Below are 20,510 nucleotides of genomic sequence, written 5' to 3'. Positions count from 1 at the left end.
CAGAGAAACAGGAAGAGCAATAAACTGGGAAGGGAGGAAGAACAGATTAATGTTTCTGTAAGTTTCCAGAGGGATTGAGGGCAGGAAGTTGAGGGATTGACACCAGATCACTTTCATTTTTTATTTAATGTAGTAAGATTCTAACACATACCAAAGGTATATTTGGATAATTAATTGCTGTTGGTATATAACAAGGATGTAGTTGACACTTAATTTTTAGAAACTGACCTTTTTTTAATATCAATGATTTAACAGGTTTATCATGACAGTGAGGAAGGTCAGAGATACATACAGTTTTATAAGCTGGGGGATTTCCCCTATGTTTCCATCCTGGATCCACGGACAGGTAAGATTTATGTCTGCTTATAGTCTTTAGCCTCTCATTTATCTTTCTTTTTCTCAATAATTGATCTTTAATATTTGACTTGGATCCAATTTCAGTTATTTGTAATAATTTAGATAAAGGGGTTTTGTTCATGCCCTTGAGAAATGTTTAAATATCTGTGAAGTATGTGTTTAAGAGTCTGTTTCTGTTAACTTTGGGAGATGGTAGTATTTTATATTTTTGTACAGTTCTGTCCTTTCAAAGAATAGCTTTTTATCTTTCTTGTCCTTTTATAAGGGATCCCCTTAGGTTTTCTATCCTTAAAATATTAAGATTGTTCAGTTACTGGTTGTAATCCCACCAGAGAAGCAGAGGGTAGAGCTAGTTTTATTATTTTAAGTGAATTTCATATAGATAGTGCTTTGTCTGAATCTTTTCTTAAATGGCAATTAGTGATATCAGCAGATAATGTAGCTTCCCTACCGTGATGGTTGGGAGTCTCTTAGGTTGGTTATAATTAATGTATCCTCTAGTTTATGAAGACACAATGTAACTTATGCTGGTGAAAGGTAGAGTGTATGTTCCCATACAAATTTTAATTATACATGTGCCAAAGAAATATTTAATGAGAATGTTCAGAAAGAGTGTTGATTTTATTATATATCCTGGTTTTCAATTTTTAGGTCAGAAGCTAGTAGAGTGGCACCAGTTAGATGTGTCTTCTTTCTTGGATCAAGTGACAGGATTTCTGGGTGAACATGGGCAACTGGATGGACTTTCTAGCAGTCCCCCCAAAAAATGTGCCCGTTCAGTAAGTATGACTGAGAACTGGTGATGGGCAGTTAAGTGTAATTATATATAAATGTGTTGTGTAAAATGTTTTGAGTAAATGTAATATAAGTTTCGGACAGTTAGTTTGTCGCTGTACGGCATCTTAGACACCCTCCTTATATTTGGATAATTTCCCACATAAGAGTTCAGTCTTTAAAGTGAAATTATAAGATTCATATTCCCAGTCTCCCTTGTAGTTAGGGTTCAGGCATGTGACCTGAGACCCGGATATAGAAGTAAACAATGCGTGTAGCAGCGGACAGGACAACTCCTATGGCAAGCCCAGTGACAGAGGAGTCCAGTTCTTCGGGGCAGCACTACCAGGACTTTTGGTATCCAAGTCTCAGCAGCAGTGGAAATGGTATTTTTCCTAGACAGCACTCATGGTGAAATAGCTGGGCATTATTATTGGTTATATGGCTTTGGGACCTGGCTCTCCAGCCCAGCTAGAGATTATTTCTATATTTAATTTCTATAATATGCTATTATGAGACAGACCTGTTTGATAATTGGAATCAGGATTACTGGCATGTAAAAGAGCTTCAAAGATATGGGAGTCTCACATTGGTTATAGGAGCTATTTGGGTTTGATGGCAGCGAGAATAAAATTAATTTCAGAGGATATCACTTTAGCCGTCCATATCATGCAGTTGTACTGTTCCTTAAGTTATCACCTAGAGTAAAGTACCCACAGGCACAAAATGCTATTAATGCTATGGGTGCTTGCCACGGAGTGGTGTAGAGTTCTTTTTTCCCCCCTTACAGAAGTTTTATTTGGGTAGACATAGTATTGCAGAACTAAAACCTTGTTTCATCTTTATCTATAAATGCAGTATTTGGGGGTTTTTTTGTTTTGTGTTTTGGTTTTTTTGGGGGGGTTGCTTTTTCTTATTACTCAGAGAAGTTTTACTTAAGTAAAATTCTTTTTTTAATATATATTTATTTATTTGAGAGAGAGAGAGAGCCAGAGAGGGAATCACAAGCAGAGGGAGTGGGAGGGGGAGAAGCAGACTCCCTACAGAGCAGGGAGCACGATGCAGGGTTCGATCCTATGACCCTGGGATCATGACCTGAGCGGAAGGCAGACACTTAACAACTGAGCCACCCAGGCACCCCTTAAGTAAAATTCTTTTTTAAAGCATAAAAAACTCCAGAAAGTTTTTATAATTGCCTTAAGAGAGTTTCTTATCCTTTGTAGTCGTAAGGCAGACACTTTGAAAAAACCAGAATTGCTTGTGAATTGCTGAATTACAACAATGTAAATTGAGTTTACTTCACCAAATCTCTTAAAAAAAGTAAGCCTTTTAGTGGGAGAGTGGAACCATAACATTGGACAAATACATAGGGGTGATTCAGGTAACTAGTACCTCAGTCTCCACATCTGAAACTAAATTGAATGATCAACTGTGTGCAAGAGAAACACCAGCAAATAATGTCTTAAACAAGGAGGACATTTGTTTTCTTTAAAGATTTTTTTTTTTTAATTTATTTGACAGATCACAAGTAGGCAGAGAGGCAGGCAGAGAGAGACAGGAGGAGGCAGGCTCCCCAGGCTCCCTGCTGAGCAGAGAGCCCTATGCGGGACTCGATCCCAGGACCCTGAGATCGTGACCTGAGCCGAAGGCAGAGGCTTTAACCACTGAGCCACCCAGGTGCCCCGACATTTGTTTTCTTAACAGGAAGTTGACATAGGCAGTCTAGGACATGACTCCTGTGGATGTCATCAGGGAACCGGGTTCCCCTTCCTGCCCCCATCCCCTCCTTTATTCTTAGTATTGGCTTTTTGTTTTCATGTTCACAGTATAAATGCTGTGCTCCCAGGCATTATATCTAAGCATGGGCAAGGAAGAAGGGAGTAGTGCCTCTATACAAAAGTAAACAGCTACAGATAAGAATTCTGCTTACTTTAGCTGGACACATGTCCTTGCACAAACACAATTGAGGTTCTGTTAAGGAGGCAAAGAAGACTGAATGTGAGATAGGAAACTAGTACTGTCCATCATAGTGTCATTCTTTAAAATCAACCTACAATGGTACTCAGTGTTATTATCTGTAGTCCATCTAAGCCATTGCATGTCATATGGGCACATCTGTTTGCTTTTGTGTGTGTGATAAGTTAGCCTTAAGTTTATTTTTATTTTTATTTATTTTTAAGATTTTATTTATTTATTTGATAGAGAGACAGCAAGAGCAGGAACACTAACAGGGGGAATGGGAGAGGGAGAAACAGGCTTCCCACTGAGCAGGGAGCCCGACACAGGGCTCAATCCCAGGACCCCGGGATCACGACCTGAGCTGAAGGCAGATGCTTAACGACTGAGCCACCCAGGCGCCCCTTAAGTTTATTTTATTTAAAAAAAAGTTATAGGGGCACCTGGGTGGCTCAGTTGGTTAAGCATTGACTCTTGGTTTCAGCTCAGGTCATGATCTTGGGATCATGAGATCAAGCCCCACGTCTGGCTTTGTGTTCAGCACAGTCTGCCTAGGATTCTTTCTTCCTCCATTTTTCCCTCCCCCTCTACTCCTCCCGTGCTTTTGCTCATGTGCTCTCTCTTTCTCTCTCTAAAATAAAATAACATCTTAAAAAAAAAGTTACAGCTTTATGAAGTACAGTTAATGTGCAATAAATAGCATGTTTAAAATTGACAAGTTTTGATTTTTGATTATGAGGACCTTTTTATGTGCTTTTATGCTATCTCTCTTTTGGTAAAGTGTTTACTCAGATCTCTGGCTTATTTTTTTATTGAGTTGTTTATCTCTTACTGGGTTTTAAGAGTTCCTTAGGTAATAAGCCTTTGTTGGGTATATGGTCTGCGTATATTTTCTCCTAGTCTGTTACTTACTCATTTCATAATAGTCTTTTGAAGAACAAATTTTTAAATTTTCATGAAATCCAGTTTATAAACTTTTGTATTTCATGCTTTTTGTCTCTTATCTAAGAAATCTTTTTTTATTAATTATTTTTATTAACATACAATATATTATTTGTTTCAGGTATACAAATCTGTGAATCATCAGGCTTATAAATTTCACAAGCACTCACCATAGCACATACCCTCCCCACTGTCCATAACTCAGCCACCCTCTCCCTACCTCTCCAACCCCCAGCAACCCTCAGTTTGTTTCATGAGATTAAGAGTCTCTTACGGTTTGTCTCCTTCCCAATCCCATCTTGTTTCATTTCCCCCCCATCCCCCACAACCCCCTGCCCTGCCTTTCCAATTCTCCATATCAGAGAGATCATATGATAATTGTGTGGACTCTTTTCGATTGATATACCTTTCTTTACACAAATATTTTCTGTCTTAATGATTACTGTAGCTTTATAAGTCTTGAAATTGCATGGTATAAATTTTTCAACTTTGTTCTTTACAGTTGTTTATTTCAGGTCGTTTATGTTTCCATACAAGTTTTTTTTTTTTTTTTTAATTAAAATTTTTTTAAATTTTTAACATAGGAAGGATCTATAAGCTTTATTTATTTATTTATTTATTTATTTTTTTATTTTTCCTGGAGAACATTTTTTTTTTTTTTAAGATTTTAGTTATTTGACAGACAGAGATCACAAGTAGGCAGAGAGGCAGGCAGAGAGAGAGAGGAGGGGAAGCAGGCTCTCTGCTGAGCAGAGAGCCCAATGTGGGGCTCGATCCCAGGACCCTGAGACCATGACCTGAGCCGAAGGCAGAGGCTTAACCCACTGAGACACCCAGGCGCCCCAAGCTTTATTTATTTATTTACTTGTTTTTAAGTTGATTTATTTATTTTAGTAATCTCTGCACTCACTGTGGGGCTCAGACTCACAACCCTGAGATCAAGAGTGACATGCTTTTCTGACAAAGCACCCCAAGAACCACATAAGTTTTAGAATCAGTTTGTCACTTTCCACAAGGAAAGCTGCTGGGATTTTGATTGGATTTACATTGGCATTATGGATCATTTTGGAGAAAATTGACATCCTAACAATACTGAGTATTCAAATCCATGATCTCTCTATTTGCCTTAAATTTCTCTCAGCACTGTTCTACAGTTTTTGTATATTGCCATTGTAGCTTGCAGCCTTGCTAAATTTACTTACTAGTTCTAGTAACTTTTTTGTAGATGCCTTAGGATTTTCTGTGTAGATGGTCGTGTTGTCAGCATATGAAGACTTCGTTTATTTCTTCCTTTCCATTCTCTATACCTTTTTCTCAGGTAGGACCTCTAGTACAAAGTTAAATAGAGGTAGTGAGATTAGACATCCTTGATTTGCATCCGGTAGTGGGGTGAAAATATTCACTCTCTCACCATTAACTTTGATGTTAGCTGTTTATCAGGTTGAGGGAAGTTTCCTTCTCTTTCTAGTTTACTGAGTTTTTATCATGAGGGAATTTTCTCAGAAGATTTTTTTACATCTGTTCAGATGTACATTGGTTTTCTTTCTTATTGAATTCTGTTGGTTGACTTCTTAATGTTAAACCAAACTTGCATTCCTGGGCTAAAACCCATTTGGTTATCAGTGCATTACTTCCTTATGTGTTGTTGGGTTTGATTTGCTAAAATTTTGTCAAGAATTCTTAGGTCTGTGTTCATGAGGGATATTGGTTTGTAGTTTCTTTGTCTTTTGTTTTGTCTTCCTCATCATATCTTTGACTGGTTTTGGTATAAGGTTAATGCTCGCCTCACGATGAATTGGGAAGTGTTTCTTTCACTTCTGTTTTCAGGAAGAGTTTGTATAAAATTGATATATTATTATTATTATTATTTTTAAGATTTTATTTGAGAGAGAGAGAGAGAGAGGTCATAAGCAGGGGGAAAGGGAAGAGGGAGAACTAGACTCCCTCGTGAGCAGGAAGCCCAGTGTGGGACTTCATCTCAGGACCCTCGAGATCTTGATCTGAGCCAATGGCAGAGGCTTAACTGACTGAGCCACCCAGGCGCCCTGAATCTATAGTTTAAAACTCCCCAAAAAGAAAGCTCTAGGTCCAGTCCCGGGATCAAGTTCCACATAGGGCTCCCTACTCAGTGGGGAGTCTGCTTCTCCCTCTTCTTTGCCTGCTGCTCCCCCTGCATATGCTCTCTCTCTGTGTCAAATAAATAAATAAAATCTTTAAAAACAATAAAAAAATAAACTACAGATTCAATTTATTTTTTTTTAAAGATTTATTTATTTGACAGACAGATCACAAGTAAGCAGAGAGGCAGGCATAGAGAGAAGGGGGGAAGCAGGCTCCCTGCTGAGCAGAGAGCCCCATGTGGGGCTCGATCCCAGGACCCTGAAAATCATGACCTGACCTGAAGGCAAAGGCTTAACCCACTGAATCCCCCCAGGCGCCCCCCTGCCTGTTTTTTTTTTTTTTTTTTTTTAATAATAGTTTGATTACTACACACAGAGTTGGTAGGATACAATAATTTGCTATAAGATATTTACCACATCTTTATTTCATGGAAATAAATTTTTATAACAGTGATAATATGTATTGTCTTATTTCATTTTCTTCAGAATGGTCACTAGTTTTGATGTTCTTGTGACATTGAAGGTCTTTAGCAGATGAAAGTATTGTTTAAAATTTTAAAACAGTTTCAGAATTACAGAAGGATGCAATTATGGTACAAAGCAGTTCTGAATCATTTAAGATTAAATTATCCATTTTTTTTTTTTTTTAAAGATTTATTTATTTGGGAGAGAGCCCGAGAATGTGGGGGCATGGGAGGTGATGAGGGAGAGGAAGGGGGAGTTTCAAGCAGACTGCGCTGAGGGCAAAACCTCATGAAGGGCTTAATCGCATGACCCTGGGATCATGACCCAAGTTGAAACGAGTCAGAGTCAGACACACAGCCCACTGTACCACCCAAGCAATCTCATTTATTCTTTAATGAGCTTTAGTAGGTTTTGTCTTTCTGTGGGTTTATCCCTTTTACCGTAGAGGTTGACTGTATTGACATAAGGTTGTTCATTATATTTCCTTGTTATTCCTTCAATGACTATAGTATTTGTAGTGATTGTTATTAATCCTTAATAGTCCTATTAATCCTGTTATTGGTAATTGGTAGTTTCTTTTTTTCCTGACAGTTTGGCTAGAGGCTTATCAGGTTTACATATTTTAAACAACCAGATTTTGGTTTTAATGATTTTTTTTCTGTTTTCTAGGTCATTGATTTCTTGCTTTCTCTTTTTCCTTCTGTGTAGTTTGGGTTTAATTTAATTTTCTTTTTCTGTGTGAGTACTTTTTTTTACTTAAGATGGGAAACTTAGTCATTAATTTCAGACTTTTTTATTACATGTGTTGAATTTTATAATTTCTCTGTAAGTGCTTTCTCAGCTCCATAACACATTTTTTTTTTCTAGCTGCAAGGGAAACTGATAAATGGAATTTTTTGGCTAGACATGTTTTCTTTTATAGACACGATTAGGATTCTGTAAGTAAGAAATCAGGGGAGAATGGATATTGGTTAGGAAGCTAGTGGTGTCTGCCATGAAAACAGTCTTTAAAATCAAGCTACATGCTGTGCAGTGTCATTATTGTAAACCTACAATCTGCCTAAAACCCATCGTGGGTCCTGTGGGCGTTTTACTTGCCCCTATTTTGGTGGTAGATTAGCCTTAAGTTTTTGTTGTTGTTGTTTTTTTAAGACTTTATTTATTTATTTGGCAGACAGAGATTGCAAGTAGACAGAGAGAGGTGGGGAAGCAGTCTCCCTGCTGAGCAGAGAGCCCGATGTGGGCCTCGATCCCAGGACCCTGGGATCATGACCTGAGCAGAAGGCAGAGGTTTAACCCAGCCATGTGCCCCAAAGATTTTGTTGATTTATTTGACAGACAGAGATCACAGTTAGGCCCTGGGATCATGACCTGAGCCGAAGGCAGAGGCTTTAACCCACTGAGCCATCCAGGCGCCCCAGCCTTAAGTTTATTTAACATTTTTTTCTTAAACTTTTTGCTTTATAATTAGCAGATAGTGAAGTTCGAATTGAGGTTCCTTTAGTTTTTTGTTAGCGACCCATACATTTTTTTTTTTTACCTTTTTATTGTGGAAAATTTTCACCATATTCAAAAGTAGAAGGAATTTATTGATCCTCTATGTATCCATTAACTAATTCCAGTAATCATTACACGTGGCCAGTCTTGATTTATACCTCATCCTAGTCACGTTATTTTGAAACAAATCTCAGAATTCATTTTTTTATTCATTAAATCTTTAAAAGGTAGAGACTCTTGGGGCACCTGGGTGGTTCAGTCAGTTAAGTGTCTGTCTTCTTTCAGCTCAGGTCATGGTCTCGGGGTCCTGGGATCGAGCCTTGCGTCAGGCTCCCTGCTGTCTGGAGAGTCTCTTTCTCCCTTTCCCTCTGTCTGCCACTCCCCCTGCTTGTGCTCTTTCCCTCTCTCTATCGAATAAATGAATAAAATCTTTAAAAAAACAAACAAACAAAAATAGACTATTTTTTTTAAAGCACAGTCACGGTATCAGTAACACACCCTTAAAAAATTAACAGCAGTTCCTTACTATCATGAGATGTCTAGTGTTCAACTTTCGATTACCTTACAAAGTTTTCTTAAAATAATTTGAGTTGGGATTGAAAAAAGTTCCACTCAGACAACCCATATTTTGTGACTCAGTCAGTTTACTGATATTTGTGACAAATTTACCTGGGGGAAAACTGATGAGATTTGCAATTCTTGTGATCACAGTGAAACCCTTCATTGTAATTAAGCTTAGGAAAACATGGTTGTTGGTTTTTCCCATTCATTATATGCTGTTTTGTTTTGGTTTGAATGTTAGAGATCTGTTAGATTTTTTGCAAAATGATGATTACTGAGTTTTATTGGTATCTTTCTTTGTGTCAAAGTGCTAGTCGAAGAATAGTAATGAGAAAGGTAGACATCCTTTTCTATGTTGAGTCATTTTAAAAACTAGTGTTTTGGCTTTATATCTAAAACCTTATTGAGGGGTGCCTGGGTGGCTCAGTGGGTTAAAGCTTCTGCCTCTGGCTCAGGTCATGATCCCGGGATCATGATCCCTGGGATCAAGCCCCACATCTGGCTCTCTGCTCAGGAGGGAGCCTGCTTCCGCCTCTCTCTGCCTGCTTCTCTGCCTACTTGTGATCTCTTTCTCTCTGTCAAATAAATAAAATCTTTAAAACCTTAAATCGGGAATAAACTGTTTTCTTGATTCTATTCATTTTGATATAAAGGAAACCTGCACTTACAATACACATTATGCCATGTGGTAGGATGATTTTTATTTTTGTTTTTAAAATAACACATTACAACTTGGCTGTGTAAGGTAAAGTTGTTGCACTCAAATAGCTTAAATTTTAGTAAAGAGATACATTCAGCAGAGAGTAATATTGTCTAGATGACTCTTATATTTCTTTTTTTTTTTGTTAAGATTTTTTTCTTAAGATTTTATTTATTTGAGAGAGAGAGAAGGAGCAGAGAGAGGAAGAAGCAGGCTCCCTGCTGAGCAGGGAGCCGAATGCGGGTCATGACCTGAGCCAAAGGCAGACGCTTAACCAACTGAGCCACCCAGGCGCCTTAACTGTTGAATTTCTTATGACCTGTTTGACTTTATCTATTTTTTTGGTTTAACTGTTTTCTTTTTCTTTCCACCCATGTTTTATGACTGTATCTCTCAGGAGAGCCTTATAGATGCAAGTGAAGACAGCCAGCTAGAAGCTGCCATCAGAGCCTCCTTGCAAGAAACACACTTTGATTCAACACAGACAAAACAGGATAGCCGCTCAGATGAAGAATCTGAATCTGAACTTTTTTCTGGCAGTGAGGAGTTCATATCTGTTTGTGGCTCTGATGAAGAAGAGGAGATAGAGAATCTTGCCAAGTCCAGAAAATCTCCCCACAAAGATTTGGGGCATAGAAAAGAGGAGAATAGAAGGCCACTGACTGAACCCCCAGCCAGAACTGAGCCTGGAGCAGCCACAAACCACCAAGGATTGCCAGCCGTGGATTCAGAAATATTGGAAATGTCACCTGAAAAACCAGATGGAATAGTGGAGGGCATAGATGTAAATGGTGAGTTATATTCTAGACCTGCTTTACTTAAAACTTGGATGTTACTGAAGGGGTTTATTTATTTAAGTTAGTCTTCTGTCTTAAGTTCTTACTATCTTTTTCTTTTTTTTAACCCTTCCTTTAGGACCAAAAGCACAGTTGATGTTGCGGTATCCAGATGGAAAAAGGGAACAGATCACTCTTCCAGAGCAAGCTAAACTGTTGGTAAGTATATCCAGTTGGAGGTGTTTACTCGAAGCAGAGAAAGTAATTAATTGGCGTAATTGGCTTTATGATTCTTTGAAATAGATGGTATTCAGTCTGGCCTCTAACTGGAAACTTTAACTGTGGTGAATCTTTGGATTACTTTATTTCCTTCTTAAATTATCTTAGGCAGGTCACATAGGGTTTGTTCAGTAAAGATTTTCTATTTCATGGCTGCATGGGATAGAAACCCAACGAAATTATACCTGGAAAGGGGGAACAGGGTTACTTGAAGATTACAGTGGGGTTCCTGGGTGTCCTAGTAGCTGAACCTGCAAAGTAGTTAAGAATCAAAATTGTTTTTCCGTGTGTTTCTCTTATGGGGCCTGTTTTGTTTCCCTTTTATGATATTCTGCTTCACACCATTCTTCTCTCTATATACTGGGGTTTTTGTTTAACTCTCGACTTGGACATGGTTCATTGTAGTGATGCTGAGGGCCTTTTCATCTAAAGTCCACAGCTAATGGGCTTTCCTCTGTTTCTGACTCCTGGAAAAGAGAATGGGTCTGACTAGCTTGCCTAAGCCTATGAGTGAATCACCCTTGGGTCAGGTGTCCATACCTAGCTACTTGCTGTGGCTGGAGAGAATTAATCTGATTATTCAAGACTGTATGACTAAAGTACAAGAAGGTTCTGGTCACTGGTGCTGATACCCAGAACTGTCTTCCTGGTCTAGTATTTGGGTGGGAATGGGAGATGAGATTGTGGATAGAACAAGTCTAGATTACTTCTTTGAGAAGTTTGGTTGTGAAGCTAGAGGGGAAGAATGGACAATAACCAGAGGGGAAAAAAATAATTGAAGGAGAGACTGAGCATGATAGTTAAGTCTGATGGGAAGCATCTATTGAGTGAGATATTGAAGGACCTATAAAAGGGGATATCGTAGTGGCACAGTTTCTGAGAAGGCAAGAAGGGATTCAGTATACAGGTGGCATGAATGTTTGTAGGTACACTGAAGGACATATCTTTGATAAAAAAGAAAAAAATTGTTAAAAGGTTTAAAAAGAGGACAGTAATTTTACAAATAGAAATTGAGTTTATTTGGGAGACAAACACAGTCCTGTGTATTTCAGTATCACTTAATGGCCCTAAATTATTAGATACAGTTTTATTATCTACCCATCCAGAGTTATATTGGCTCTTCTACAGAGTAAGGTTTGGTTATGTGAAAGCATAACTTAAACTTGGGGTATCTGGGTGGCTCAGTCACTTAAGCATCTGCCTTCGGCTCAGGTCATGATCCCCAGAGTTCTGGGATTGAGCCCCACATCAGGCTCCCTACTCAGCGGGGAGTCGCTTCTCCCTCCCCCACTGCCCCTCCCCTAGCTTGTGCTGTCTCTCTTGCTCATTCTCTCTCAAATAAATAAATAAAATCTTAAAAAAAAAATTTATATCTTATATGATAGAAATGAATATAAAATACTTAATGCTTTAAAATATTCTTTTTTTTTTTTTGCTTTAATATATTCTTTCTTTTTATTTCCATCTAACAGCTTCGTCTTTCTCTTATTTTTCATAGGCTTTGGTGAAGCATGTCCAGTCCAAAGGATACCCAAATGAACGTTTTGAACTTCTCACCAACTTCCCTCGAAGGAAACTCTCTCATCTGGACTATGACATTACATTACAGGAGGCAGGCCTTTGTCCTCAAGAGACTGTCTTTGTACAGGAAAGAAATTAACATCATGGCCTGACCTCTCTCAGCTTACCCCTTTTTTCCCTTTCCTGTGAGATACCGTGTCACTAAGTATGCATTTTGGCTCATAGGACCATAGAGCCAAAGTTGGGCAAGCAAGTCACCTGCCTTCTCTTTTATTTCTTGCTCTCTCCTGTGTTCAGTCTCTTTTCCCTCCTTCCCCCACCTTTTCAGTCCTCTTCTGTTTTCTTCTTTTTCCTACTATTCTTTCTTTCTTACCTAATCTGGTGACCAAATGGAAGTGTAAGGATTAGACCTCCTAGTACTGGCAGCAGGAAATGTGTGTTCCAAAAAGTGGTCTCTTGCACAGCACTTTTTTGGGATCAAATGATGATGTTACTCCTCAGACTCCTTTGGTAAAGGAATGGCTAGATTCAGAATAAGAACAACCTCCCTTTTTTGTAAGCCCCATTTTTGGTAGGGAAAAGAAATTCTATAACACATGTTTTGTTTTGTTCATGTAAGAAATATCACGTGACAAAAATATCTAGGTCTGTTTACATGGAAAAAGCATCCCTTATAATTATTGCTCATTGTACTTAAAATTTTTTTCAATGGATTCACATGTTCCCAGCTAGAATTATTTCCATGGTATGTGTTATTGGCAGAATGAGTGTTAAGTGTAGAGTGAGTAGTGTGGGGTGGCTTTCAGTATCCTAGCCTGAAACAGCTTTCTTCATTATTACTTTATAAACTCTGTTGATCCTGCTAGTCCTGAAATGGACATTTAGTGAGGCTATTGTGGTGATTGGGATAGGAAGGTACTTGCTGTTTTTGCCAGTACAGCATATTAGTTCCTTTGGCCCTTCCATGGTTTGGGTCCACAGGTGATCTATGGGAAGGCAGCTGTTCAATAATCATGCAGTACAATGGCTTGTAGTTGTAACCACTGTGGTTACTGATTGTCCTATGTGTTTTAAGGCATACTTATGTATGTCCTGGGGGGAAAAGATGCAGCTGAGAGTTGCTAACCATGTTCCTACGGTTAGAAAGAATGATTCATTTTTTTACCCCTGGTTGGAATAGTTTCTAAAAGGCTCTGGTGAGTGAATGAACTTAATTCCTCTACTCTTTTCTTGCAAAAGATATCAAAACTGAAAGCCTCTTTAAGGGGAAGAGCTGTAAATTCAGTTTATAAGACAACATTTAGTAAGGGAGGTAGAAAAGATCATCAGCAATCTTCAGATGATATGGGCTTTTTCTGCCAACAAAGCCACAAACAAAACGTAGTTGGTGAAAGCTTTTTTCAGTGTTATTTAGAAGAGGCCATCCTGAATCTATATAATACTGTTTGACTTCTCACCTTCACTGTATGCCCAATTCTTGTTTCGAGCTTTAAATAGAGTCCTCTGAAGGGGTAGTAATGATCCTGGTGGCAAAAATCAGAACTTTAACCTTGTGATATAGAATGGGCCTATTTTGTCAATCGGGGATTTGGATCAGTTGATTCTTCTACTTGAGGAACATAAATTGCTATTGCTCAGAGACCTTTATGTTCCCATCTACTTTAAGATCATTCTCTTGGCAACTAGGGGATTAAAAAAAAAAGACGGTTATGTGTTCCTAGTACACAATTAGAGAATATGGTTTCTAATGGTTGGATTTAGAGGGACCCTTCCTAAAGAATGAGTTATGTATCTCCTCAAGGAAATCATGGAAAATTCTGTTTATTCTTCAGTGAGTCCTTTTGAATTAATGTTCTTACATTTTTTTTCTAAGTCTGTGTAAGTGCTTATGTATAAGTATATAATTGTATAAATATTTATAAATATATTTATATAATTACAATTTCATTTATACCTTGAGTCAAAGTTCTCTCTTTAGATTGGTGACTGAATAATACCATTTTGGTGTTTTTTCATAGGCTCTCGAGTCACTAGCAGCTTCTGATTTATTGAGGAAACATGGTTTTCATGTTAATTCCTCAATTGTATCTCTGAACTTGGATAATATACTTGCTATCTGAGGAATAGAGCTTATAAACTAGCAAAGGTGCAGTAGAGGGTTAAAAAACTGTTGGTAGTAGACAAGGTCAGAAATCTAAAAATTCAGGGAGGCACAGGGTAAGAACTGAGGGTATGCCCAGCTTTGGTGCTCTGATGGCACCTATCTCCACTCTCAGCAGAGTCACAGCTAAAGCCCAAATCTGTCAAAAATGTGAAGTCAAGAATTTTCCCTGTGGGACTCTTTTCATTCTTTCACTTACTAACTTCTCTTTATAAAACATATCTCAAGAACCTGAGACATGTTCATTGATGATAGGATGTAGTTCTACCTTTTTGATGTCAGCCGTGGCATATCCATTTCTGAGAAACCAAAGTGACGTTTTCAACTTGGATTACTGTGAGATGACCGAGTATATATAAAATGATTTAAGTAAGCATATCAAAGACTTAGGGCATGAGATACTGATCCAACTTAGATACAGCTGGTGTGTTTAGAGTACAAGATGTAGAGGATTTTATTTTATTTTGAGGCAGAAGTGTAATTATCCTGGGCTTGCTATCGAGGCCTGTGGGGGAGGGATTATGGATTGTACATGGGAAGAGTAAATACGGAGAATTGCTTCCACTCATGAACTTAATTCACTAAAGAAGTAAGCTTCCTCCAGTTTGTCTTATTTTCTCTACAAATTCCTTTGCTCTGTGGAGGAGAGATTTTAATTGAGCTAGTAAGATTGGTTAAAAATAGTTGTTCCTTGTAGTTATTGCAAACAGCTGGAAAGAAAAGGTAGGGAGAAAAGGACAAGATAGACTGTGAGAGTGACAAGAAACAAATACAGGGAGATGGAATGAAAACTAGTAGGGGAAAAAAGTGACTGAAAACACCTTTTGAATTTGATTTAGAAAGGAACCAGAGAAGAGACAGAATAGCCAAATGGGGAAAGGATGGGGAACTAATTTTGAGTAACTAGCATGTGCTGGGTATTTCCTGTACATTTTCTCCTTTAATCTTCCAAAGAACTCTACAAAATGTAAATTCTGTATTCTCCCCATTTTGTAGGTAGGACAAAATTAAAGTTTAGAGAACCTGTTCAGGATGTCACAGCTAGTAATTGGCAAAATCAAAATTGGGGTCCAGAGTCCATGCTTTTTTCACTCCCTTGCTGTTGTTTCCTACAACAAGGGGATAAGTTTACCCAAAAGGTTATCTTGCTGTTATTTGGCTCTGTAAATTATCATTTGTTTTCGTTTTCTTAAGGCTTGTGGGATTTGCACTATATCTATAAATTCTTATTTACACCACTGTTTTGAGGGACTAATTATTGCTTTTTTTAAAAATGATGCACTGATGAAAATGTGAAAGAGAAATATGTGGCATTATTTGCCAAGAATAAATGGAAAGGATAAAAAATAATTTTATCTTTTTTTTAACCATTTTTGGGAAAAGATATAGTTATCTTTTCTTTGTCCCACCCATACCAGATTATTGAACTCTCTGTGTGTATGTTTTTAGATCTCCTATAACATTTTACTTCCTCGACTCCAGAAAGTCGACAAGTATATATTGAGTCCCTTAATCAAGGTTGGAAATATCTTGAAGTCTAATACCTGATTTCTTCTGTTTTATCCAGTTGGAAAGATAGACTACACATGAGATAATCGAAGAACATGTAAATGCTTACCTTTCTGGTGCTGAACTATAATTACAATAAAAGTTTAGAAAGGGGAAAGACTTGTGTAGGCTTTCATTAGGAAAGTCCATTAAATAAATAAATAAATAAATAAATAAATAAATAAATAAAACTGAAAAGTGGCGAACACTGTAGCTCGAAGTTTTTGACTCACCTGTATTCATTCTTCAGTTCCACCTTTTGTAACTACTAGACTTGGGGTATGACGTTTATCAGTAAGGTTACACCCAGCACCCAAGTAGGGAAGGAGTATTGACCCTAGGACTAAGATTTTAGCTAGCAAGGATCTCACTTGGACACTTAGGAAAATACCAGAGGAAGCTACTAGCAATTGGAAAGTGAAGGAAAGATTTAATTTCTCTCCCCAGGTGCAAATCAGATGTATAAAGGGGAACTATATGTAGGCATAAGTACACTTGGATAACAGCTCTGCCAGTAATAGAGAATTGGGCTAGATCAATAGTTCTCAGTCTTTTCAAGTAAAAGGGCTTAAAATATTAAAATTTGGCAAGAGTAAGGAGTTGTGAGGTTAAGTATCAATAACATTAAGTCCATAGATGAAGAAAATGTAGATGTGTATATGGAATTGCAGACCCTTTGCAAAAACTTTAGGAACCCACAGATTGTAGACCACAGAATTAGATTATCTTTGAAGTCCTTTCCACTCTAAAATTTTATGCTTCTAGTTTCTCCTCTTTATATTATCCCTAGACTAATTAAAAGTTTTCTTGTTAATCAGTTCCTGTGCTTTTTAATCTGTGTCCAGGTTTTATTTGCCCAGTAACTTAATCTAAGATCACTATGATAACTAAAATCTCCAAAAAGGAGAGTATGATAGTTCTAGATCTAGTAATGATCTTTTAAATACAGTTCATTAATTTTTAAAACTTCATGCTGTGTTTCTCCCATCCAAGTACTAACCAGGCCCGACCCTGCTTAGCTTCCGAGATCAGATGAGATTGGGCGCGTTAAGGGTGGTATGGCCATAGACCATGCTGTGTTTCTAATCGGTGTTAAGTATGACTAAAATGTAATCAATGAAAACCAAATATTTCATTGACACCAGAGTTAAATTTTATTTTTACCTGTGTGCTTAAACAAAGCACTTTATTGGCTGAGCAGTTGTTAGGAAATTGATTTATATAAGTTGTAGAATTCACACTTGGTTTTGGCAGCAACAACTTTTTCAAGATTCAGTTAGGCTGACTTTCAAAAATACTTCTTCTTTCCCAGAGTGTATCTCCATTATGTCATTCATATTCTCTCTCTCTCTCTCTGGTCCTCTTTCACTTAACTACTCAATAGTAAATCATAGGATACAGGTTGATGAATAAGTGATGCCTTGTGTAAAACTAAATGAGGGTAGGAAGAACCAACCCTTCTGATGAACATGGCAGTTTTCCAATATTACAAGCCTTGATGAAAAGGCTACTTAAAGACAGCTGTGTCCTATGAATATTCAACTTCATTGATTTGCCTTGCCTTGACTTGGAACTTGGTATTGCATTGTACACAGTTTAGAGTAGTGGCGAGAATATTCTTTCGTACAGAAAATAACCAACAGAACACCACAGCACTATCTTGATTTCTCCTGTTCTATAGAAGTTCAGTAGTTCAGTGATGGTTATTTTGGTCTTTGATTCAACTGTGTGCCAACACTGCTAGAGAGACAGCTTAGAATCAAGAATATTTTTTATAGAGATTATGATACCCCTTGATAGTTTTCCCGTAAAATGAACTTGTGATTAAATTATTGGATGTGATGATGAGACCATTAATTAGAAAATCTTTCCATCCTACTTTCTCTTTTACTTTGCCACTCTCTATTCTTGATTCTTTTGGACATTCATTCACTGAATATTAGTCATGATTTTTAATGAAATTAGCTATGTTTAAGAAATTCCATTGCTGAGTTTGAATATGTAACATTTAAAATTTTTTTCATTAATATATAAGAGAACAATTTGAAGCAATGTTTTTATAGCTCATTTGCTCTCTCTACCTAAAAATTCTCTTACTCCGAATATAGAATTGCTAGCACCGTGATACCCCTTCCCTTTCTTTGGCCTGCAGAATGCTGTTGAACTATGTAGAATCTCAGTCATTCTCATAAACATAATTTTTGGTTCAAGCCTTTCTTTGCCATATGGTCTCCAAGTAGAGTTGGCCAATCCAATATGAACTACTTCAATAAAATGATTTAACATTTCTGAAAAGTATTTTCAAGAGATGGCCAGATTTACTTGGATTAGAGATAAAAATACCAATGGTAGTATTTTGCCCAAGAACAATCCCACATTAATCTCTAAGTACAAGAGGTTGCCTTGTACTTAACTTGCTGGCCACAAACAGCAAATTTTTGTTTGCTTATTGATAATTCCTGTGTAGAGATCAAAATGCCCTGAGATTTTATATCCCTTACAGGGTCACTTAAATTTTCAAATAGGAAGAATAGTCAAGCTACATGAGACTGAACATTAAAATTTAACATTAAAACATTAAAAGTCTAACTGGGCTACCATGAATCATTCATTTATAAGATGTGGTAAATAAAATGGGAAGCATTTCAAATCACTGGATAATTCGGACCTGGAATTATTTTCCTTTTCTTAAAATCTTTTTTATTTGCTTTTTGCATGGACTCAGTATGAGCATCTTAACTGAAAAGGGAGAGATTCTTGATCTGGAGCTATTTCCTGCCATTCTGCTTTTTTTTCCTTTTGTCAAACTTGCTGGCATTAGAAGAGTACAGGTCACTAGGGTCTTTTTCAAATCAGTGACATTGGAATGCTGATGCTCTGTTGGGTATCTTAATGTTTTCAACAAAATGGATTGATAGTACGTTTTTCGGATTTCTGTGTTCTTAATAATGGAAAATATCAATGAATTAAATGGTGTGATTTAAAATATTAAATTAGTTTTTTACCCTAATCATATATGTTCTCAACAATAACTTTTTGATGATTTATTGCCCTGTAAGTTAAACTTCACATAAAGTTAATCATTGTCACCAGAAAATCCCCTTTTACCTGCTATGAGAATGAAAGTAGCATGTGACCTCCACTTTCTAGTTAATGAGTGTAGCAAGCTTGTACTGAGGACTGTTTATCTTACACATTTTGGGACTTGGGCCTTGTTACTTTTCTCATGTTTGTCCCTTCAGTTTTGGAAAGGCTATTTAAAACTCTTGCTGGGAAACAGACAGTAAAGCTATGATATAATCCTCTAGTCTTAGATATAGAGAAGTGAGTACCAGCTGATGCTAACGTGATACTTAGACTTTGAGGGGCTCTCATCCAAACTTTGGCATGAATCTGTTAGATACAATTTTTTCACTCCTTTAAAAACTCTTTTCTAGAACAGTTTTCCTTTCGATTGTTAACTTCTAAGCATCTGGTGTCTTTTTTTTTTTTTAAACCCTTTAAGAAAAGTCCTTTTTCGAGTAGGTATTGATTGTTCCATGGATACTCTCAGGAGTGTTTGTAGGCTCTGTGCATGCTTTGTACGAGTTCAGTTTGAATAATGCATTTTGAATCACGTGGGATGTCCCGATTCTGGCATGTCCTCACTAATTGTGTTTTTTAAACATTTTTCATGTCATTTTCCAAACCTCACTTGCCATCTTATTCAGAGAGGTTAATCAAGGAATGAAATTTGTTTGGGGAATAGGGATGGGGGTGGGTTGGGGACTCGAGTGAAGTCAGCTTGGGGTGTTTGCTTTAAAGTGTTTCACAAGCAGTTCCTAACAGTATTTAGAGATTCCCTGGGAATCCTTATTCTGGACAAAGTGGTGGTCTTAGTGAGATTTGCATTTTTAATGCAGGACAGGCTCGAGATCTAATCTGTAGTGTAATTTTGTTATTGAATCCAAGAAGATAATGGACAGAGACAGTGCTCCTATTGTAGTGTTTCTAGCAAGTTCTCCCTAAAATGCACATATAGTTCTCAGTTTTCTGGGATTTTAATCCCATGGTGCTAGGAGATAATTGTTTCTGCAGCTCTTCTCAAAAGTAGGAAGAAGGGTTTGGGACCAGTGAGCAAGGGGCAACTGGATCATCCGCTAAATTCTTTTGTTCATAACGCACTAGAGACCCTCCTGTATATCTAGTAAGTGATAATTAAGGTGCTAGGGAAAGCCTTAAATTTGAAGACAAATGGAGGCAGTAGAAAATCTAAACTTGGAGAGGAGAAGAACATGCCGTTAGATAAAGCAGAGCTGTAACTGCTGGCTAAGACTCAATGGAACTTCCACTTGCTCTAAAACCAGGGAAATCTTAGATAACTGGGTGTGGTATATCTATAGGTACACATACTCTATAGGTAAATATTTCAAAAAAAAAAAAAAAAGAGGGTCTTTCAGTTGATGATCCTCTGGTTTTGGCTGTACCAAATTGTGAATATTCTTGCTGTGTTGTACCCAGTTGCTTTATATTGGTACTGCAACTTGAATGGGGGGTGGGGTGGGGCATTTGGGATGGGGGAGGGAGGGGAATGGGATAAGTCTTTTGAAGACATCAGCTCACTGTGCTGAGAGAGGGACCAAACTCAAGGAAACCTCTGATCTATAAATTCAACTGCTGCATTTTTTTATAAATACATGTAAATGTCCTGTTGTAATATTTGATCTTGGAAATAAAATCAAAAACTTTTCAGTATTAGTTTTTCTTGGTGGTGTTTTTGTGAGATAAGACTCCTTAGATATTATTTAATTAATATAATTCGGGTTTCAAGAGCTTGCCCTCATATTCTCATGTTTAGAACACAAATATTGACA

At 37.4% G+C, this 20,510-nt stretch overlaps 1 protein-coding gene across 1 annotated transcript in view; it reads left to right on the top strand.

Moving 5' to 3' along the window:
- The window catches only part of LOC111155024 (UBX domain protein 7), a 56,463-nt gene extending 42,624 nt beyond the window's left edge, over positions 1-13,839 (top strand). The window contains exons 7-11 of the mRNA XM_022515037.1: positions 256-346; positions 1,009-1,136; positions 9,770-10,163; positions 10,288-10,367; positions 11,926-13,839. Of these exons, the coding sequence (XP_022370745.1) occupies positions 256-346; positions 1,009-1,136; positions 9,770-10,163; positions 10,288-10,367; positions 11,926-12,087 (855 nt within the window). The 3' untranslated portion in view covers positions 12,088-13,839. The remainder of the gene's footprint in view (positions 1-255; positions 347-1,008; positions 1,137-9,769; positions 10,164-10,287; positions 10,368-11,925) is intronic.
- The last annotated feature ends 6,671 nt before the right edge of the window (positions 13,840-20,510 follow it).

This window comes from Enhydra lutris, unplaced genomic scaffold, assembly GCF_002288905.1.
Source record: "Enhydra lutris kenyoni isolate GAN:26980312 unplaced genomic scaffold, ASM228890v2 scaffoldscaffold39, whole genome shotgun sequence".
Taxonomy (NCBI): Eukaryota; Metazoa; Chordata; class Mammalia; order Carnivora; family Mustelidae; genus Enhydra; species Enhydra lutris.
Note: the sequence above shows the minus strand (reverse complement) of the source record. Positions and strands in the feature narration are given on the sequence as shown.